The sequence below is a fragment of the Eriocheir sinensis genome, chromosome 67 (assembly GCF_024679095.1).
Source record: "Eriocheir sinensis breed Jianghai 21 chromosome 67, ASM2467909v1, whole genome shotgun sequence".
Taxonomy (NCBI): domain Eukaryota; kingdom Metazoa; phylum Arthropoda; class Malacostraca; order Decapoda; family Varunidae; genus Eriocheir; species Eriocheir sinensis.
This window is the reverse complement of record NC_066575.1, coordinates 8,424,598-8,446,711: the sequence shown is the minus strand read 5'-3', so window position 1 is coordinate 8,446,711 and position 22,114 is coordinate 8,424,598. Positions and strand designations below refer to the sequence as shown.

Below are 22,114 nucleotides of genomic sequence, written 5' to 3'. Positions count from 1 at the left end.
CGTGTATATTGGAGTGTGGATATGTGAGGTAGAACGAGAGGTCGGAAGGGTAGGAAAAAGAGGTTTGGAGAGAGTGTAGAAAAAATGAGAAAGGGGGAAAGAATCGGGTACAAGGTAAGAGGAGCCATTGAGTTAAAGGGATAAAAAGGTGAAGGAAGGGGAAAGGTGGAACAGGAGATGAGAAGCAAATGAAAAAGTGGATTAGAGAGAGGAGAAAAAATGAAAATGGAAAAAGAATCGGATACAGGGTAAGAGGAGACATTAATCTAGCTGAAGGCGGGAAAGCGGGAGGAAAAAGAAGAAAAGAGAAAAGATATAACAGGAGGTGGGAGGTAGAGGAAAATATGGTTTGGAGAGAGGAGAAAAAATGAGATAAGGAAAAAGAATATGGTGGAGGGTAAGAGGAGACATTAATTTAGTTGGAAGAGGATAAAAAGAGGAGGAAAGGGAGGTAAGGGAGGAAAAAGAAGAAAAGGGAAAAGATATAAAAGGAGGTGGGAAGCGAAGGAAAATGTGGTTTGGAGAGAGGAGAAAAAAATGAGGAGGGGAAAACAATGGAGTAAAGAGAGCAGTTATTAATATGTGTGGAAGTTGATAAAAAGAAAAGATAGGAAGAGAGGAAAAAGAAGAAGGGATAGGAGGGAAGAGATAAAGGGGAAATAAAAGAGCAGGAAAAAAAAAGATAGTGGAGGAAATAGAGAGATAAGGAAAGAGAGAAAAGCAGAAGAGTAGAAAAAAAGAATGAAAAAAAGAACAGTGGGTAAGAAAGAAATGGAAGTATGAAGGAAAGGAGAAGGAAAAGAATAAGACTAGTGAACGAAGGAAAAGGAGAGGAATGGAGAGATAAGGGAAAAAAGGGGGATGGAAAAGGGATAGACGAGAAGAGTGGGAGAACATTGAAAGGAGGAGCAGGAATTGGAGGAAAAAAAGATTGGCAGAAGAAAAAAAAGAAAAAAAGGGAGGTGTTTTAAGTTAGAGGAGGAAAAGGAGAAGGAGGAAAGGGATGAGGAGAGAGAGAGAGAGAGAGAGAGAGAGAGAGAGAGAGAGAGAGAGAGATTCGAAAAAAAAGTAGAGTATATCAAAGCACACTAGAAAAACAAACAAACAAACAAACAAAACGTGGTATAAACAAAGCAGATCAAAGAGAATAACAGAAAACACACACTGATGATTTTTACCTGTCCGGGCGTTACCTGAGCAGCAGTAGCAGAGACAGGTGGAAGAATAGCAGGATAGGCGTGACGCAGGTGTGCAATTAGGCCGTGATTGACGCGCTAATTACAAGATGGAGTCTCACATTTATAATCGGACGCGCAATAACGTAATGAGCAGACATGCGAGCCGCTCTGCTTAATGTTAGGTCACGGCCAAGAGGAGAGCTGTTGTTGTGATTTCAAGGTCAGTTTGTGTCGTTCTTCTTTTGTTTTTTTATTTTTTTTATTTAGGTCGGTATTACAAGACACTTTCGGTTCTCACATCAGCTGTTTCTAAAGGTCAAAGATGTGGTCAGTCGGGTTCTAATGAGTGTTTCTTTAGGTTCACGGTACAGAAGAAGGGTCAGACTACCACCAGGCTCATAGAACTACTGGAAATGCCCCAAACTCCTACGAAAACCTTGTGTGTGTGTTTTTATTTTAGGTTGGTATTACTGCTGTTTTCTAGAGGTCAAAGAGGGGTCAATCGGGTTCTAATGAGTGTTTCTTTAGGTTCACGGTACAGAAGAAGGGTCAGACTACCACCAGGCTCATAGAACTACTCCTGGAAATGCCCCAAACTCCTACGAAAACCTTGTGTGTGTGTGTGTTTTTATTTTAGGTTGGTATTACTGCTGTTTCTAGAGGTCAAAGAGGGGTCAATCGGGTTCTACTGAGTGTTTCTTTAGGTTCACGGTACAGAAGAAGGGTCAGACTACCACCAGGCTCATAGAACTACTCCTGGAAATGCCCCAAACTCGTACGAAAACCTTGTGTGTGTGTGTTTTTATTTCAGGTTGGTATTACTGCTGTTTTCTAGAGGTCAAAGAGGGGTCAATCGGGTTCTAATGAGTGTTTCTTTAGGTTCACGGTACGGAAGAAGGGTCAGACTACCACCAGGCTCATAGAACTACTCCTGGAAATGCCCCAAACTCCTACGAAAACCTTGTGTGTGTGTGTTTTTATTTTAGGTTGGTATTACTGCTGTTTCTAGAGATCAAAGAGGGGTCAGTCGGGTTCTAATGAGTGTTTCTTTAGGTTCACGGTACAGAAGAAGGGTCAGACTACCACCAGGCTCATAGAACTGCTCCTGGAAATGCCCCAAACTCCTACGAAAACCTTGTCAAATATGTGATGAAGGTGACGATGTAGGCGGCTTCGCAAAGTTCCCTAATGAGGCTGGAGGTGCGGGGGCTGGCTTGGGCTTCCCGTAGACTCAAATATTGATGCCCTTTCAGAGTCACGACGGAGTTGGTGAAAGACAAAACTTTTCCAATTATTCGACGTGTGTGTGTGTGTGTGTGTGTGTGTGTGTGTGTGTGTAGGAGTGAATGTGCAAAAGATGATAGATAGATAGATAGATGGATAGACAGAGAGAGAGAGAGAGATGAGGGGAAGGGAGAGAGAACATGGAAGGAAACAGCAGAGAGAACAGAAAAAAAAGAGACACACACACACACACACACACACACACACACACACACACACACACACACACACACACACACACACACACACACACACCTCACCCCTGTCACGAGTTTTAAAATGAAAGGAATAAATAATCGTAAATAAACAGAACACGACACATAAATTTAAAAGACTGAGTCACCTCCATCACCACCATCACCAGCACCACCACCGTCACCACCACCACCGTCACCACCACCACCGTCACCACCACCACCACCGTCACCACCACCACCGTCACCACCACCACCACCACCACCACCGTCACCACCACCACCATCACCACCACCACCACCACCACCACCACCACCACCGTCACCACCACCACGACCACCACCACCACCATTTTTTTCCACCTGATGAATAATTGGTAATGAATAAACGGGATCAGCGACCAGGTGTTGAGGTGAATTGCATACTAATTAGGCAGGTAAAAAGATATATGCGTCTCTCTCTCTCTCTCTCTCTCTCTCTCTCTCTCTCTCTCTCTCTCTCTCTCTCTCTCCTGCATACCATTAACCTTTCTCTCCACTTCGTCAACGTGCAGGAAAAAGGGAAAGTGAGGGGAGCAGAAGAGAAGGAAAGTGAGAGGGGGAAGAGATGTGAAGGGAGAGGGGATGAGAAGAGAGAAGAAAGGGAAGGAAGGGCGAGGAGAGTGGGGAGAGTGGAGGAAACGAGAAGAAAAAGAAGGTAGAAGAGAGGGAAAGAGAGAGGGAGAGGGAAAAGAGAGAGGAAGGGTGAGGGGTAAAAGAGGAAGGGAGAGGGGAGAGTATAAAAAAAAATAGATAAAAGTTAGAAAAGTATATATTGAGCGAATCATATTGAGTTTACAGAGAACAGGGTGCTGGTGAAAAGTGTTGAGGGTGGCTGTGTGAGGTGAGGGTGAGAGGGGTGAAGAGAGGGAGGGTGTGGTGGAAGGGTGACGCTTGGAAGGGTGGTGGTGGTGATAGTGGTGATGGTTGCGGTGGTGATGGTGATGGAGGAGTATAATACCACTACCAGTATCATCACTCCCAGATAGGCAAATAGATAGATTCAGTGGTAGAAGCAAAGATTTAAATTCCTTAGGAGAAGTTGCTCATATATACAAATAAATAATAAAGATAGATTGATTAATATACAGATTCAGAGACATACAGTTACATTGACATGCTTATAAACAGATGCATATAGAAATAAATGATAATAAGCGTATTTGGCAGCGGTTCTTAACCCCGGATATATGTACCTTACACCCTGGGTACGAGACACGCTCACCAAATATATAATTCAATATCATATTTATAAAGGTGTGGAATGGTTTATAACTATTACTTTCAACACTTGTCTAAACTATCCTAAGTCCAACGGCTTTAATTTAGACTTCAATAACTTGTATTATATATTAGTTACCGTCACCATCATACTTTTTCCTGATCGAGGGCACAAAACAAATTAATGATATCTCAAGCAGTACCGGCACTAGAAAAGGTTAAGAACGACTGGAATATATAAACGACAAAAACAGATAAAGGAAATATGCCATACACGGAAATTTCCATATTGTTCGAGGACGATATGGAAACCCGTGCATAACATTGCTCGGCCACGCCACTGCATAACAAATATATAAAACAAAACGAAAATAAATAAAGGGTAAATCTAACTGCAAGGGGCGAATAAATGTTTAAAAGTCTAATGGGTTGGATCACAAAAAATAAATAAAACTAGAATTCTGCTGCAAATCATGAAGTCGCGGAGTGGAGTGGAGTGGTGTGCGCTTGGCAGGTACACACACACCTGTCGCCGCGCAGCACACCTGGAGGCGCGCGTGGGAATGACCGCCAAAACGAGGACATGATTTTTTATATATATTTCGTTACATTGAAGTTGGCAGCTAATGGCGGAAAGGAAAGGAGAAAAAAGAAAGAAAAAGAAATGGAAAAACAAGAGAAAAGACAAGAAAAAAAAGAAATGAGAAGAAAAAAGGAAAGGAAATAAAAGAAAGGAAAAGAAAAGTAGAAAAGAGAAAAGACGAAAGGAAAAGAAAATACAAAATAAAAAGAAAACAAAAAACAAAAAAAGAAAAAAAATGAGAAACGAAAAAAAAAGAAGATATCCCGCCAAATTTTGTTAATAGTTACTTTTATTTCATTATTTATCAGTATTTATTTGCCTCCCTTTTAATATATATTCATCCATTCATCAAATTCAATTCACGCTTTTAACTCGCGTGACAACAAGTCGTTTATTTATTTATGCATTCATTCATTTATATATATTTATCTACTATACTCATACATGCAGTAGTAACAGTCAATAATTTTTTTTCAGTGCATTCATTCATTAACTAATTTATCATATTTTTAAACGCGTGACCGCCAGTGTTTGTTTGTTTATTTTTGCTCTATTTTTCACTTTTTTTCCTTTCTACGGTCTAATTGTCCTTTTCGATTTTTTTTTCCGTATATCCTTTTGTTGTTTGATAATGGCACGGTCGATTTTATTTTTTCCTGTTACTTTTCATCTATTTAACTTTTCTTGTTCATTAATGTTTTGCTGATTTCCGTCCTTTTATTTTGTCAATTTTCCTCTTTTCCCTGTTCTTTTTCTTCTATTTTACTTCTCTTGCTCATTAATGTTTTCCTGATTTATGTCTTGTTACACGGTTAATTTTCTTTTTCTCCTAATTCTTTTTTTTATATAATGTTCCTTTTCTTGTTTCTTGACGTTTTACTGTTTTGTTGTCTGACGGTCAATTTTCTTCTTTTCCCAGTTCGTTTTCATATATTTTCCTTGTTCATTAATGTTTTTCTGATTTCTGTCGTTTTATACTGTCAATTTTCTTCTTTTCCCAGTTCGTTTTCATATATTTTCCTTGTTCATTAATGTTTTACTGATTTCTGTCGTTTTATACTGTCAATTTTCTTCTTTTCCCAGTTCGTTTTCATATATTTTCCTTGTTCATTAATGTTTTTTCTGATTTCTGTCGTTTTATACTGTCAATTTTCTTCTTTTCCCATTTTTCATATTTACTTCTCTGGTTCATTTTCATTTACTGATTTCGGACAATTTTCATTTTTTCCCAGTTCTTTTTATAAATTTTCCTTGTTCAATGACGTTTAACTGTTCTTTTTGTCCTGGTATTTCGTCTGTATTGATTTATTTACTAATCTATTATGTATTTTACTCGCGTGACCGGTGGATAGATCGCTCAAACACACCAAGACCAAGCGAGCATTCCAACACGCTATTATCGATCTCTTGCCTTCACCGCTGTTAAATGTCCGAGAGTGTCCTAGTGACTTCCTCCTTTAACATGTCCCTTCCACATAAACTTAACAATCAAACACTTCTTCAGGACCCTTGTTATAGAAAGAAAAAAAAAACAGGAAGAAATACATAAAAAAGAAAGAAAAGTGTGTGTTTGTGTGTGTGTGTGTGTGTGTGTGTGTGTGTGTGTGTGTGTGTGTAAAGAAAACAACACAAGGTAAAGAAAAAACCCAATAGTGAAAAAGAGCCCGGAAATCACTGGTCCGATAAAAAAAAGTTAAAAGGATTTTCCAAAAGAGAGGTCATGTGTGTGTGTGTGTGTGTGTGTGTGTGTGTGTTAGTCATGAGCGCCACGGAGCATTCACCTCGCCTCACCTTCTTCCTCTCACTTAATTAAGGTAATGAGAAGGTAGGAAACGGCCTTTTTGCGTGAAGTCTTTACGGGCCTCTTTTTGGTGGTAATTCTTTCCTTTTTTTCTTGTTTGCAGATTCCAGTTATTGTTTTTTTGTACCGTAAATTTTCAGCGATTTTGTTTTGCTATTATTTTCTTTAGCTTTTGTTCCTTTAAGTCTTCGTTCTTTCGTCATTGTTTTCGTACTTTTGCTTCCATAGTTTTTGTTTCGTTTCTTTGTTCCTCTACTCGTAAATCTTCGTTCTTTCTTCCTTTTAATTGTTTCTTGTATTTTCTGTTTAATCTTCGTTGTTTCTTCATTTCTTTTCTTCTTTTGCCTTCACTTTATGTTGTTTTTTGTATATACTGTTCTTTTGACTAAGTTTATTATTTATTTCTCTTCCGTGTTAGGTTTGTCTTTCTTTTTTTCAGTGGCCTTGTTTTTGTGATCTCATTTTTAAAGCGCACCCTCGGTTTAGAATCATCCTTTTACACTTTCTTATTGCTTCGTTTATACTTGATTTATTTACAGCGCATCATCGGTCTACAATCATCCTTTTACACTCTTTCTCATTGCTTCGTTTATACTTGATTCATTTACAGCGCATCATCGGTTTAGAATCATCCATAAACACTCTTTCTCATTGCTTTGTTTATACTTGATTCATTTACAGCGCATCATCGGCTTAGAATCATCCTTTTAAACTTTTTCTTATCGCTATGTTTATACTTTTTTCGGAATATACACATCCAGAAAACCAACGGTAAGCGTCACTTTGTTAACTTTGTCATTATTTCCAAGGTGTTATAAATATATTCTTTGGTTTAATGTTTATAAATGAAGCCGCTCGTTGTTTCTGGCGCGCCCTTCTTGTTCACTAAAGCCTTGACGTATATATTGGTTCCAGGAATTTTCGGGCGCCCTCACTCTGTCGTTTGTGTTCAGTGTTTTTAGGTTTGTATTTTAGTTTTTCGCAAATTCGTTTTCTTTTTCACTGACACGTATTTCCCTTTTTTGGGGGGGAGTTTTTTTTTATTTGTTTCTTCCGTGTCTATTTGTTTTGTCCTCGCTCTCCCATTTCTCTTTCACTATAATTTGCTGGTCATTTTTTTCCTCTTTCTGTTTTGTCCTTTCTCATCACTGTCTTTTATATTTTTTTTCAGTTTCTTTAATGATTTTTTTTTTACTCTTCCTTTTTTTATTCAGTTTGTATCAGTTTTTACTCCTATAATTTTCTCCTTTTTTAATCACTGCCCATTTTCCTCTTTTTCTCAGTCTTTACTTCTTTTACTGTATTTTTTTGTCCATTTATTTAACTTATCACGGCTTTTCCCATGGTGTTGCCTGTCCATTACTATCAACGTCCGTTTTCATTAATACTGGCGGTTTCTCAGTTCTTTTTCTCTTTCTTTTTTACTGTCCGTTTCTGTCCATTTACTTAGTTTAATGTTTTTTTTCTCCCTTTATCATTGTCTGTCTGTCTGTCCTCTGTCTATTTTCCTTCAATTTTAGATCCTTTCAGCTTCTTCTACTGTCCTGTTTCATCACGGGGTCTCTAGTTTACTTAGTTTTATATTTTTATCTCCCTCATCATTGTCTGTCTGGCCGTCTTTTATCATTGTCCATTTTCCTCCAATTTTAGATTCAGCTTCTTTTACTGTCCTGTTCATCCCGGGGTCTCTAGTGAATATTTGTTTACTTAGTTTAATGTTTTTTTCTCCTTTCATCATCGTCTGTCTGGTCATCCTTTATCGCTGTTCATTTTCCTCCATTTTTAGATCCTTTCAGCTTCTTTTACTGTCCTGTTTCATCCCGTCGTCTATAGTGTTTATGTTTTTATGCGGCGCTCATTGCCTTCGCGTGCTTCGGAACTTTAATGAAACGCGCGCCTCACGTGATCGCTCTTCATTATGCTTGCGCCGCGCCGAGGTTTGTTTGCCCTGGCTCGTGTTTTTGCAGGCAGCCTTTCTTGATTGGGTGAAACACGTGTCTTGTTCTTACACGCTGATAATAGAAAAGTGTTGACTGCGATTTACTTGGTTCTTGGGTCTTGACGTCGATTTCCATTAATTCAAACGTATATTTACATAGTAGAAAGAAAAGTTGTCGCTTTCACCAGTATATAGTTTGTACCTTCACGCTTTCATCTCTGTCATTGCTTAACTAGGTCAGCCTTTCTTTCACTATATTAAATTAGATACATTATAAACTCCCTTCTTAGCTTTCACCAGTATGTAGTATGTACCTTCACGCTTTCATCTGTCATTACTTAACTTGGTCAGCCTTTCTTTCACTATATTAAATTAGATACATTATAGACTCCCACAAGAAGAGACAGTAAGGAATCTAAATGTATGACTTAATTTTTTTACAGTAATGGAGGCAGCTTGAGGGTGATAAAAGAAATAAGAAGATAAAAAGAAAGACAAGAAAGCTCACTACATTGCAGACTTTTCATATATATTCAGTGGAAGCATGAATCCGGTATTTTCTTCGTGCATAAAGTCTCTGGTCTGCTATTCGGCGTGCACGATCTCTCTCACTGACTTTAACCAGGAAGCTGCAGGGATCATGTTTCTTAAAGACCCCTCTAAGCGAGAAAAATGAGAAAACATCATCACTCACGCAAACCATTTCATAATATATATCCACGCATTTGTGATCAGTTTATGCATCATCTATTTTGGGTGGTTTATATCATAACAAAAATGTGGCCCGTCGTTGGTACACGGTAAAGCCACAAAGTTGGCCCGTCGCTGCTACCGGGTTAATATAGATTTGTTAAAATGCAGTGACAGTAATGCCCAGGATTTTTGTAATTTAATGTACTCTTTTTCATTGTTACCATTAACCACAAAGCCTACTAGAGTCACAGACACAACTGCGACACTTATTCACCATATATGGACAACACAACCAGAGGCAAATGTCGGGAACTATATCATTATCACGGATCTCTCAGATCATTTTTCAATTATATTTCGTTTCAAGCAAGAAGTAGTAAATCATTCACCAGTAAACGTCAATAAGAGAATAATAACTGACTTTGCTCTAAACGATTTCAGACATGATCTAGAAAACGTGAACTGGAACAGAGTATTACAGTGTACTTGTCCAAACGAATCCTTGGATTTATTTTTCCATGAATTCAATACATTATTCCAGAAACACTTCCCTGTAAGGAAAATATACGGAAGTATTAAGCAAGAACTAAGCCCATGTATTACTCCAGCTTTAAAAAGGAGCATTAATGAAAAAATGGATCAGCAAGACTTGCAAATAAATGGCCTTGGTTAAACTATAATTCTCCATATATGTATTCATTATTATTAAGAGCAAAATTTACTTCCACGGAACATTCTTCGCTGCAAACCCCTGAAAACACCTCAAGAGCGAGAGTCGTGTGTCGCCCCTGACCCTCCTGGTAATGTACCTTTATTGGGAAACTCTTGAAGCATCTCGTCTTTGTTGTTGGGACGCGGAAAGTTTGTCGTCAGCTCAAGGGACTGCGTGTGCTTCATTACGAGCCCTGGAGCGCTGCGTAAAGTGGGAGAACGGCGCGTGGGATGGAGTTTCCAGCTTTTCTGTTGTTGTTTTTAAAAGTACCTTAATTACTAGCCGTGAAAAGTTACCTCAAGTGCGAGAACGCCGCGTGGTATTGAGTTTCTCATTCCTTTGTTGTTTTTAGAAGTTCCTCAATTACCAACACGTAGAGAGTCGCGTAGTTAGGTGTGAGAACGGCGCGTGGGATGAACTTTCTCACTCTTCTGTTGGTGTTTTTAGAAATGCCTGAATAACTAGACCTAAAGAGTTATGAAAATTTTGAAAACGGGTGAAGGTACAAACTATATACTGGCGAAAACTAAGAAACGACAACTTTCTACTATGTAAATACGACACGTTTGAATTAATGGAAATCGACACTTGCTTACTTGCTGTTTTAGAAGTATTTCAATTTTCTGCCCTTCCCTCCTTCTCTCCGTCTTACCGAGTGTGTTAATATTATATACGGTAAAGAGGTCAGGTTTCAGGGTAAGACACGAAGAGCCACGTTACATGTAATGGGCCATATTTTTAAACATTTTGGCGCCCAAGCACACATATTTGACAAGGCTTTCGTAAGAGTTTTCGGCATTTCCAGGAGTTGTGTTATGGCTCTGGTGGTAGTGTGACCCTTCTGTGCCACGAGCCTAAAGAAACACTCATTAGCCATATTCTTAAACATTTCGGCGCCCAAGCACATATATTTGACAAGGCTTTCGTAGGAGTTTTCGGCATTTCCAGGAGTTGTTTTATGGCTCTGGTGGTAGTGTGACCCTTCTTCTGTGCCACGAGCCTAAAGAAACACTCATTAGCCATATTCTTAAACATTTCGGCGCCCAAGCACATATATTTGACAAGGCTTTCGTAGGAGTTCTCGGCATTTCCAGGAGTTGTGTTATGGCTCTGGTGGTAGTGTGACCCTTCTGTGCCACGAGCCTAAAGAAACACTCATTAGCCATATTCTTAAACATTTCGGCGCCCAAGCACATATATTTGACAAGGCTTTCGTAGGAGTTTTCGGCATTTCCAAGAGTAGTTTTATGGCTCTGGTGGTAGTGTGACCCTTCTTCTGTGCCACGAGCCTAAAGAAACACTCAATAGAACCCGAATGATCACCTTTTAGGCCATTTGCTAAAGTTGATGTGAGAGTTGGAAGTCTCTAACAAAACCAACCATAGTCTTTAGTCTGATCCTTATGATAGAGCAGAATATTATTGCGTTTTCCTATTACCACCAGAACATCGAAGTGGTCCTTTCCCAACACACCAATAAGCCACCCATCATCTTTATCCGTGAATCAGTGACTCCTGAGGGACGATGCATAACGAGGGTTCCGTGTGCGCTGAATATTATTGCCGTTTGTTTTAATGCAAGAAAGAATACCGAAGAAGGCTTTTCCCAACACACCAACAAACCATTCATCGTCCTTATCCGTGAATCAATGAGTCTTGAGGGACGATGCATAACGAGGGTTCCGTGTGCGTTGAATATTATTGCCTTTTGTATTAATGGGAGAAAAAATACCGAAGAAGGCTTTTCCCAACACACCAACAAACCATTCATCGTCCTTATCCGTGAATCAATGAGTCTTGAGGGACGAGGGACAGAGAGGCCTCCGTGTGTGTTGAATAATACACACTGAGGCGCGTATCTATAGGGACGGGGTGAGGGTAGCGGCGCAAGGAGGATGAGAGGGTGAATAGGGGATGAAGGGGTGTAGTAACTAGGTCGCTGCCGTAGGGAAGGGTCATTATAGGCCGTGGAGAATTATATCATCACGTATTTTGGACCTTAATGACTTGTGGGCCTACTTAATGGCCTACTTAATTTATGTTGGTGCTGTTATTGTGATTCACCGGTCGTTGTTCACTGACTCACCAACCTATTTATTCACTTATTCACTCAACTGACCCACTGACACACTTCTTGACATACACCTTCACACACACACACACACACACACACTCAAACCCCTCGTCGCAAACTCTCCCCCTTTCCCCTTCCCTCCAGCTCCTTCCCTGCCCCTCTTAGCGTCCCTCCTCCGTGATAGAGTCCCCAAATTAAGCTTTAATGACAGTTTTACGAGGGCCTATAAAGCCTCGTATCGGTCTCTGCGTCGCCATCCTAGTTTCCCTCGGTTAAGTTTAGTTTAGTTGTAGTTTCCCCTCCAAGGTTGCATGTTCTTTGATTCCTCCACTTGTATATATGTAATGGTTCGATGTTCTTGTATTGTTGAATTATGGGTTGTGTGTTTGTGTGTGTGTGTGTGTGTGTGTGTGTGTGTGTGTGTGTGTGATGGTGAGTGGGGGGAGGGGGGATATTGAAATGCGTTGTGTGATATGCGTAGACTTAATGGCGTGTGTGTGTGTGTGTGTGTGTGTGTGTGTGTGTGTGTGTGTGTTTAAGGTTAGAATCCCTGCCCCTTCAGATACGAAAAACACAAATAATGTCTGTCGATAAAACTCCTTGGAACAGTTAAAAAGTGGCCTCTGGAGCACACTCACCACCCCTCGAGGGCCTTCAAGCGTCCTTAGCACACTCGAGGATGAAGGTAAGAGAAGGGACGAGGAGGAAAGTTGACAAAGGAGAGTAGATTAAAGGAGTCGGGGTCAAGGAGAGAAAGTGAAGTTAGTAAGGACTGGAAGGAGGAAGGAAGACGAGCAATATATTTTCTTTCACCGTAATGGAAACACTAGAAATAAAGGAGAAAATAATAAAGAAATACAAAAAAATGAAAACTTGAATAGCCAAAAGTGAGTGGGTTGAGTGTGACTAACTGCGTATGAAAAGTAGGAGATAAACAAAGATGAAAATAAAATCAGTAAATAATGAAAAAGATGAAAATAAAATAAATAAATAATGGAAACTAGAGCAGGGCTTAGTCAAGAAACTCACGACTTGCTCCTGTCCTCTCGTACATCAAAATGAGTTTCGTGTTGATGCGTATGTCGAGGAAAGAAAACAACATAACATTAATTGAGAGTAACAGGAGAATATGAGAAGAAGAAACGTAGTAAACAAAGAAAGGAGACTAAGACAAAGCTTTATCTAGAAATCCAAAACTTCGTGCCTCATCGTTCTTAAAAAAAAGGGTTTCGTGTTAACGTGTATCGAGGAATGGAAAATAATATAACAGGACTGAGAGTAATAAGGAAAGAAAGGAAGAAGAAATATACTAACAAAGAGAGAGACGTGATAATATAAATAATAATAACGATACATATTCTTTGGTTTTGTGTTAATAAGTGTGTCAAGAGATGGAAAAGAACAACATGACGGACGAAATCAATAACAAGGAGGAAATAGAGGAGGACTGAGAGTAATAAGGAAAGAAAGAAAGAAGAAATATACTAACAAAGAGAGCGACGTGATAATATAAATAATAGTAACGATACTTATTCTTTGGTTTTGTGTTAATAAGTGTGTCAAGAGATGGAAAAGAACAACATGACGGACTGAAATCAATAACAAGGAGGAAATAAAGAAGGAGGATTCTTTTTTGGGAGCAGCGAGTAGCGGGCTTTTTTTTTATTATTGTTTTCTTTTTTTGTGCCCTTGAGCTGTCTCCTTTGTAAAAAAAAAAATAAGGAAAGAAAGGAAGATGAAATATACTAACAGAGAGACGTGATAATATAAATAATAGTAACGGTACATATTCTTCATTTGCTTTTTGTGTGAATAAGTGTGTCAAGAGATGGAAAACAACAACATGACGGACTGAAATCAATAACAAGGAGGAAATAGAGGAGGAAGAATCACGCTAAACAAAGGGAGACCAGAGCAATGTTTACCCAATCAATTCACAACGCACGCTATTCTCGCAGCCAATAAAAGAGAGACTGTGTGATTGCCTGGACACGTATTTTTTTTTATAGTTAAGGAATCAGCTCAAGGCAACAAAAAAGGTGTAAAAGAAAACTAAGAAAAGAGTGAATGACTAATAAATATAGGAAAACAAGACGGAGATCAAACATATAGATGAACACCCTCCTCGCTGTTAATAAAGAGAGAGGGTTGGTTGGTGTGGACGAGGAATAGCACAAAGAAATAAACTAGGATAGGGTGGTATGGAGGTAATGAAGAAAGGGGAGATACGTGTGAAGTTAATGATCTGCACACACACACACACACACACACACACACACACACACACACACACACACACACACACACACACACACACACACACACACACACACACACACACACACATACACAAACACAAACTCTAGCAAAGACATAATATCCACCCCAATAACGTCCATCGCGTATTACTTCATGTTTTTCTTTATTTCGTTTTTCTCCCCTCATATATTTATCTATTTATTTGGATACTTAGGTTAATGATACCACCCCTCCCCCCATACACTTATCCATTCTTTCTTCTTTCCTAAATACAAATATTTTTTTCTTCGTCTTCCCCTCCTTCCCCCTCCATAAACAGACATCCATTTCTTATTCCCCTCTTCCACATTTTCCCTTACCTCCCCCCCATATAAGCCTACTGCATCCTTTTCTTATTCTCCTTTTCCCTCCTCACATTTATCCTCAAGCAAACCATCCTTTTCTTACTCCCCTCCACCCCCCTTCACACTCACTCCTTCACACATACCTTAAAGAAAATAAAGCTCCTTACCTGAGTAGCCAACGATGAACGCTCTATTGGAGAACAGTGGAGATCGAGTCTGTGTCAGCTCCCCCATGCTCCTGCAGAGGAAAAAATAGTAACAAGTATATATCCTCCTATCATGAGAGCAAGGGATGGACAGGGGAAGCTCGAGACGTGGGAGATAGAGGTGAGAAAGAGGGTTAGTGGGAGAGAGCGGTCAGGTAATGTAAGGTTATGTGTGAAAGAGACGTAAGAATGGAAGAATTAGTCACGTGAGCTATACAACCTGAAGTGAGAGCAAGGAATGGACAGAGAAAGATCAGATCGCATGGGAGGTAAGGTAAGCAGACTAGGGTATTGGTAGGACGGCCAGGAAAATATTACGAGACTTTGAAATCGACGTAATAAGGGAAAAAATAATCACATTAGCTATACTTCCTGTCGTGAGAGCAAGGGATGGATGGAGAAAAATCAGAGCGCATGGCAAGCAGATTAGGGAGAGTGGAGGGCGACCAGGAAAATGTAACGAGAGTTTAAAATGGACGTAAAAATAGAGAAAAAAGTAGTAATGTTAACGATACTTCCTGTCATGAAAGCAAGGGATGGATGGAGAAAAATCAGAGCGCATGGCAAGCAGATTAAGGAGAGTGTAGGGCTTCCAGGAAAATGTTACGAGAGTTTAAAATGGACGTGACACTAGAAAAAAAGTAGCAATGTCATCGATACTTCCTGTCATGAGAGTAAGGGATGGATGGGGATAAATCAAACCGCATGGTAGATAAGGCAAGGGGATTAGTGTGAGGGCAGAACGGTCTGAAAATGTTATGAGAATGTTAACGAGACGAAATAATGGAAAAATATTAACATTCTGTATAATTCTTCCTGTCATGAGGGTGAGGGATGGATTGATGGGGGAAGGCTTGGGCGTGGGTGAGGGTGTAGGAGGCGTGAGATTTGTGCAGGACAGGTTGTGGGGGAGTAATGATGGAAACGCAAACAATAGCAGCAATAGGGAAGAGGAAGAAAGTGTAAGAGTTCGAGATGAGGTAAAACGAATGGAGGATGTTTAGGGAAAGGTTGAGGTTGTGTCAGAGGGAAGTAATAGATATAATAGAAATAACAGCAATAGAATAACAACAGTAAGGGAGAGGATGGTTGTGTGAGAGTTCGTGTTCAGATTAAGAAGTTGAGGAAGTTTAGGAAAAGGTTGAGGTTGTGTTAGAGGGAAGTAATAGATATAATAGAAATAACAGCAATAGAATAACAACAGTAAGGGAGAGGATGGTTGTGTGAGAGTTCGTGTTCAGATTAAGAAGTTGAGGATGTTTAGGAAAAGGTTGAGGTTGTGTTAGAGGGACGTAATAGATATAATAGAAGTAACAGCAATAGAATAACAACAGTAAGGGAGAGGATGGTTGTGTGAGAGTTCGTGTACAGATTAAGAAGTTGGGGATGTTTAGGAAAAGGTTGTGGTTGTGTTAGAGGGACGTAATAGATATAATAGAAATAACAACAATAGAATAACAACAGTAAGGGAGAGGATGGTTGTGTGAGAGTTCGTGTACAGATTAAGAAGTTGGGGATGTTTAGGAAAAGGTTGAGGTTGTGTTAGAGGGAAGTAATAGATATAATAGAAATAACAGCATTAGAATAACAACAGTAAGGGAGAGGATGGTTGTGTGAGAGCTCGTGTTCAGATTAAGAAGTTGAGGATGTTTAGGGAAAGGTTGTGGTTGTGTTAGAGGGAAGTAATAGATATGATAGAAGTAACAACATTAGAATAACAACAATAAGGAAGTGGATGATGGTGTGAGAGTTCGTGTTCAGATTAAGAAGTTTAGGACGTTCAGGAAAAGGTTGAGGCTGTGTTAGAGGGACATAATAGTGACCATAGAATTAATAGCAGAAAAGACCAAGAAGGAATAAAGAGGTGAGGGAAGCGTACAGGAAAAGGAGAAATTGAGAACAACACACGACATGAACAACCTCACAATCCTCATCACCATCATCATCACCACCACCACCAACAACAACACTATCGAAACCCGGAACTACATTATATATTCATTTTTCCTTAACAACCAAAAACTCATTCCTTACATCATCACTTCACCCAAAACAAAAAAACAAAAACAAAAAAATACACACACGTACAGAACTCCACATTACGTCATCTTTTAAAAGAAAGAAAAAAAGAAAGCCTCAGTAAACAAAACACAAAATTAAGCTCTTTTCTTGTACTCTATTATTTTATTTCGCTTCAGTTTTCTCTACCAATCTTTTCTTTCTTTTACTTCAGCTCCCCTGCATTGGTTCTCGGTAGGGAGGTTGGTAGCTCGCTGCGTTCCCTTTCTTTTTAATTTCTCTGCAGGAACGCGAGGAGGAAAAAGTCAGGCTCTGTGTGTCTTGTTTTACGGCGGGTGTGGCAAAAGTTAGGAGGGAAGTTCTTGCTTGAGGCGTGCACTGCTACTGTGTGTGTGTGTGTGTGTGTGTGTGTGTGTGTGTGTGGTGGTGGAGGTGTGTGTGTTTGTGTGTGTGTGTGGAGGGGGGGGGTTTAGAAACATATAATTATATCCCTATCTTGTTCTTTACTCTATATAATGTAAGCAGACTTTAATATATGCTGCCCTTCCGTAGCTTAGAACCCAGCAGGGATCCACATATCGCTTTTATTCTGTTTATCGTCCTCCTCCTCCTCCTCCTACTCTTCTATCTTTCAATTTTCTTCTCTTGCAAACACGTTTATTCGTTTGTTATCTTTGTTTTCCACCTCAACCTCTTTCTTCTTTCTTGTCTTCCTCCTACTGTGTTAATTATTCCCCTCCAGTGTGTGCGTTTTCTACGTTTCTTCTTTTTTTTTTTTTTTTTTTTGTTTCCTCGTCTTTTTCCTCTTCCTTCTCTTAACCCTCCACCTCCTCTTCCTCCTCTTCCTGTTCCTTCTTCTCCTTCAGCGTCCACTCTTGACTCTCGTTTCCTGTTTCTCTTCTTCCTTTTTATCGTATAATGTTCTTTTTCATGTTCCTTATCCTTTTCCTGCTCCTTCTCTTCCTCCTCCTCCAGTGTTTCTTGCCTACAATATAAGTAAACTCTTAATCTTCCTTCTTTTCTTTCTCTTCCTGCATCCATTTATAACTCCATATTTCGCTTTCTCTAACTCCTTTTTGCCATGCAGTGTTTCCTCGTGCATTCCCTTTCCTCCTCCTCATTTCCTTACTTTTCTTCATTCTCCCTCTTCATGCTTTTTGTCATAGTGTTCCTTCCTGCATTCCATCTCTTCCTCCTCTTCCTCTTTCTCTTCCCCTTCCTCCTCCTCCTCCTCTTTCAGTGTTTCTTCAAGTCTCTAATAAACTAAACGTGATCTCAACAACCCCAATCATTCCTTCTGAAGCGCTGGTCCCTCTCACTCGCCGCTTGTTCCCCCCGTGCCTCGAGAGCTCGCTAAGACAAGTCCTGCATGCAACCCTCGGGCCAAGACGCACATTTCCCTGCCTATAAATAGCTCATCCTCCCCGCCCCAGGTAAACACTAGCAGGCAGGTAAAGGAGTAAAAGTATAAGGTGACTCGCCTCGCCCTCTCACTCTCACTCTCATACTACGCTTCTTGGCTTCTTCTTTTTCGTGATCTCAATCTTCTTCTTATTCTTATTGGTCTTTTTATTTTAGTTATTGTTGTTCCTGTTTGTTCCCTTGTTTTTCTTTGTTTTTGCTCCTGTTATTACTCTCGTTCTTCTTGTTCTTCTTTTTCTGCTTCTTCTACTTCTTCTTGTGTGTTGTTCCGTGCGTAGTGTTGTTTTTGTCCCTTCGTTATTCTTGTTCAGTCAAAAAGAAGGAAGAGTAGGAGGAGAGAGAGAGAGAGAGAGAGAGAGAGAGAGAGAGAGAGAGAGAGAGAGAGAGAGAGAGAGAGAGAGAGAGAGAGAGAGAGAGAGAGAGAGAGAGAGAGAGGTGATCGTTTCTCATCTTTCGTATTTGTTTCCTTTTCCTTCTCCTTCTGGCATTTTTTTTTTTACCATGTTTTCTTCTGCTTCTATTTGTCTTCTTTTTCTCGTTTTTTTCTGGTTCTTCGTCTTCATTATCTTCACCTTCTTTGCTTCTCTCTAATTCTTGATCCCGTCCTTTAGTGTCCCTCCCTTCTTCTTCTCTTTTCTTGAACTCTTCCGTACTCTCGCTTCTGTTTCCAAGGGCCAGTCTTACTTTGCTCTCTTCTTCTACCACTTTCTTCCTGTCCTCTTCCTCCTTCTCTTCTCTCTCTCTCTCCTTATTTTTCTCTTCTTCCGTACTGCCACATATAGTCTTACTCTTTCTTTCCCTTCTTCTACTTCCTTCTTGTACTTCTCCTCCTCTTACTCCTTCTCCTTCCTTCTTCCGTACTCTCGCTCCTCCAGTTTCTTTCTTTCCTCTAGTTCCAGATCCAATCTTACTCTCGCCTCCCCTTCTTTCCTATTATTATCCGTACTCTCTCGGCCACACAGGGAGGAAGGTCACGCCGGAGGGTCAGTGGGTCTTAAGGCGCATAGTTCCCCCTTGAATTGCGTATGATTGGCGCTGTGGTGGAGTTCCTTTCACCGTATTTTCCTTCGTTTGATTGAGATTAATTAGGTTTGGACGTTGGAGACCTTATTTATCACCCTATTTATCTGTTCTGTCGCTCTCTCTGTCTCTATCTGTCTTTCTCTTACACACACTCTCGTTTTTCTCTAGTGTTGCTCTACTTTCCCTGTTTTTTTCTCTGTCTGTCTATCCCCAACTCTTCACTCACACGCGTTCTCTTTTTTCCTAGTATAAGCATCTTGTCACGCGTTTTCTCTTTTGTATTTTCCATTCCTTCCCTTCTATCTGATCGCCTGTATGTGTTCCGCAGGGGGCGTTCTAATGGCCATCTTCTTGCTCTCTTAACTGACTCTCGGTCATCTTCTCTTAGCTGTTTCGGTGAAACTTTCTCAAATGCGCTAGACATATCGAAAGCTTTCGATAGAGTCGGGCAAAAGTCTTTTCTTTCTAAACTGCCCTCTTTCGGATTCTATCCCTCTCTCTGTTCTTTATCATCAGTTTTCTTTCCGGCCGTTTTATCTCTGCTGTGGTAGACGGTCACTGTTCTTCCCCTAAGCCTATTAACAGTGGTGTTCCACAGGGCTCTGTCCTATCACCCACTCTCTTCCCGTTATATATCAATGATCTTCTTTCCATAACAAACTGTCCTATCCACTCATGCGCTGATGACTTCATTCTGCATTATTCAACTTCTTTCAACAGAAGACCCTCTCAACAGACTGGAGACTGCAGACCGCTTAACCTCAGACATTGCTATAATTTCCGATTGGGGTACAAGGAACCTTGTGTCCTTCAGTGCCTCAAAAGCCCAGTTTCTCCACCTATCAACTCGACACAATCTTCCAAACACCTATCCCCTATTCTTCGACAACACCCAGCTGTCACCTTCTTCAACACTAAATATCCTCGGTCTATCCTTAACTCAGAATCTCAACTGGAAACTTCACATCTCAGCTTCCTCGAGGTTGGGTGTTCTGTACCGTCTCCGCCAGTTCTTCATCCCCGCACAGATGCTTCCCATATACAGGGGCCTTGTCCGCCCTCGTATATGGAGTATGCATCTCACGTGTGGGGGGCTCCACTCACACAGCCCTTCTGGACAGCCACCCGGAATTGACCTCTTTTTTGGCTGCTCTTTACTTTTTACTTTAGTGGGAGCGGCGAGTGGCGGGCTTTTTTTGTACTCTTTTTGTTGCCCTTGAGTCTCATCCTTTGATGTAAAAAAAAAAAAAAAAAATGCTGAGGTCCTGTTCTGTTCTACCTCTCTTTTACAGTAAGGAAAAATAAACTATGTATATTGCGCAAGGTAAAATATATCACAGGAAGGAATTTGAGAAACTTTGTTATATATTTTTTGGGGCACGAAGCAGGAAAGGGCGGTGTGGTGGTAAGCCTCGTTTTCTATTTATTTGTTTTTTCGCAGGGGGTACTTTGCTGGGCTTTCTGAGGGGCTTAATGTTTTTTTTTTTTCGAGTTCCGATGCGCTTATTTTTGGGAAGCGTTGAGCGAGTTGTGTGTGTGTGTGTGTGTGTGTGTGTGTGTGTGTGTGTGTGTGTGTGTGTGTGTGTGTGTGTGGATATTTTGATACTGTTTTTTTTGTGTGTGTGTGTTTCCTGCTCTTCCTCTTCTTCTTTTCCATTATCTTTTATATTCTAATTTTCATTGTCTCTTTTATAATTTTAGTTTTCTTAATTTCTACTTTGTTGCTCTACTTCAGCTTTTAATCTTTCTCACATATTGTACTTCTTCTTTTTCTTCTTAGTTAGCTGTGAGGAATAAAACCAAAAAATTAAAACACACACACACACACACACACACACACACACACACACACACAAAATACATTATCTTTCAAAACCGATCAGTCACTACTAACATGCCACCTATAACACTTGAAGGAAAAGTACTTGAACGAGTTTCTTATACTAAGTTTTTGGGCGTTTTCATAGATCAAAATATCAATTGGAAATACCAAATTAATTCTGTTGCAAATAAACTATCTAGGATATGTGGCATACTGTATCGAATAAGAAATAGCCTTACACAAGAAGCACTTATCAGTATTTATTATACACTTTGTTACCCGCATCTCATTTATTGTGTATCTGTGTGGGCGTGTACGTGGCCTTCCTTTCTTAAAAATCTTCAGGTTTCTCAAAATAAGATATTTAGGTGTATGTTTTATATGAACAAGTTTGATTCCACACATAACGTATTTTCCACACATAGATTTCTTAATTTTAAAAACATTCATTGTTATTTTCTACTATTATTTATTTATAAAAACCTCGCACTGATGCATGGAACTCATCCTTTTCAAGTTATTAATACATTGCATAATACGCGCAGGAACAATATAAACCTTATCTCTCCACAGTTCAGGACAGTTCTTTTCAGAAATAGTATTTTATGCTCAGGACCTCAAGTTTGGAATTCTTTGCCAGTAGAAATAAAAAATCTCCTTAATAGTAATAATTTCTCTCTATTTAAAAAGTCAGTAAAAACACACTTATTTGCAATCCAAAACAATCACGGTTAAAATTATAATTTATTCCTGAAACATGAACACAAATTTACATTATTAAATCTAATCAGTGAATTGCATAGTACTATTGTCCATATTATTTTTATTATTGTTATTATTATTATTATTATTATTATTATTATTATTATTATTATTATTATTATTATTATTATTATTATTGTTGATGCTGTTGTAGTTGTTATTGTAGTTAACATTTTAGATATAACTATTATAACTTCATCTGGTATTATAGTTAATGTTGTTATTTATTGTATATTTGTATTTAGCTTTATGGTTGGGAGCTATCTGCAACCTTTAGAAAAATATTAATAGTGCAATGAAATAAATATACAGTCTGTCGGGAAGCTTCGGCTTGACAGGCTAGATTCGTTGCCAGAATTATAATTATATTTATATGTATATATCAATGTGTGTATATTATGGCAATAAACATTACTTACTTACTTACACACACACACACACACACACACACACACACACACACACACACACACACACACACACACACACACACACACACACACTCCACATCCCACACGCACGTACCCTCACCCCTCACGC

General features: G+C 39.5%; 1 protein-coding gene across 2 annotated transcripts in view; it reads right to left on the bottom strand.

Annotated features, from left to right (window-relative positions):
• Positions 1 to 22,114, bottom strand: part of LOC126988052 (uncharacterized protein C10orf82 homolog) — a 63,256-nt gene that overhangs the window by 24,502 nt on the left and 16,640 nt on the right. For both annotated transcript variants that reach the window (XM_050845848.1, XM_050845847.1), the window contains exon 2: positions 14,488 to 14,558. In XM_050845848.1, coding sequence (XP_050701805.1) covers positions 14,488 to 14,554 — 67 coding nt within the window. In that variant the 5' untranslated portion in view covers positions 14,555 to 14,558. The remainder of the gene's footprint in view (positions 1 to 14,487; positions 14,559 to 22,114) is intronic.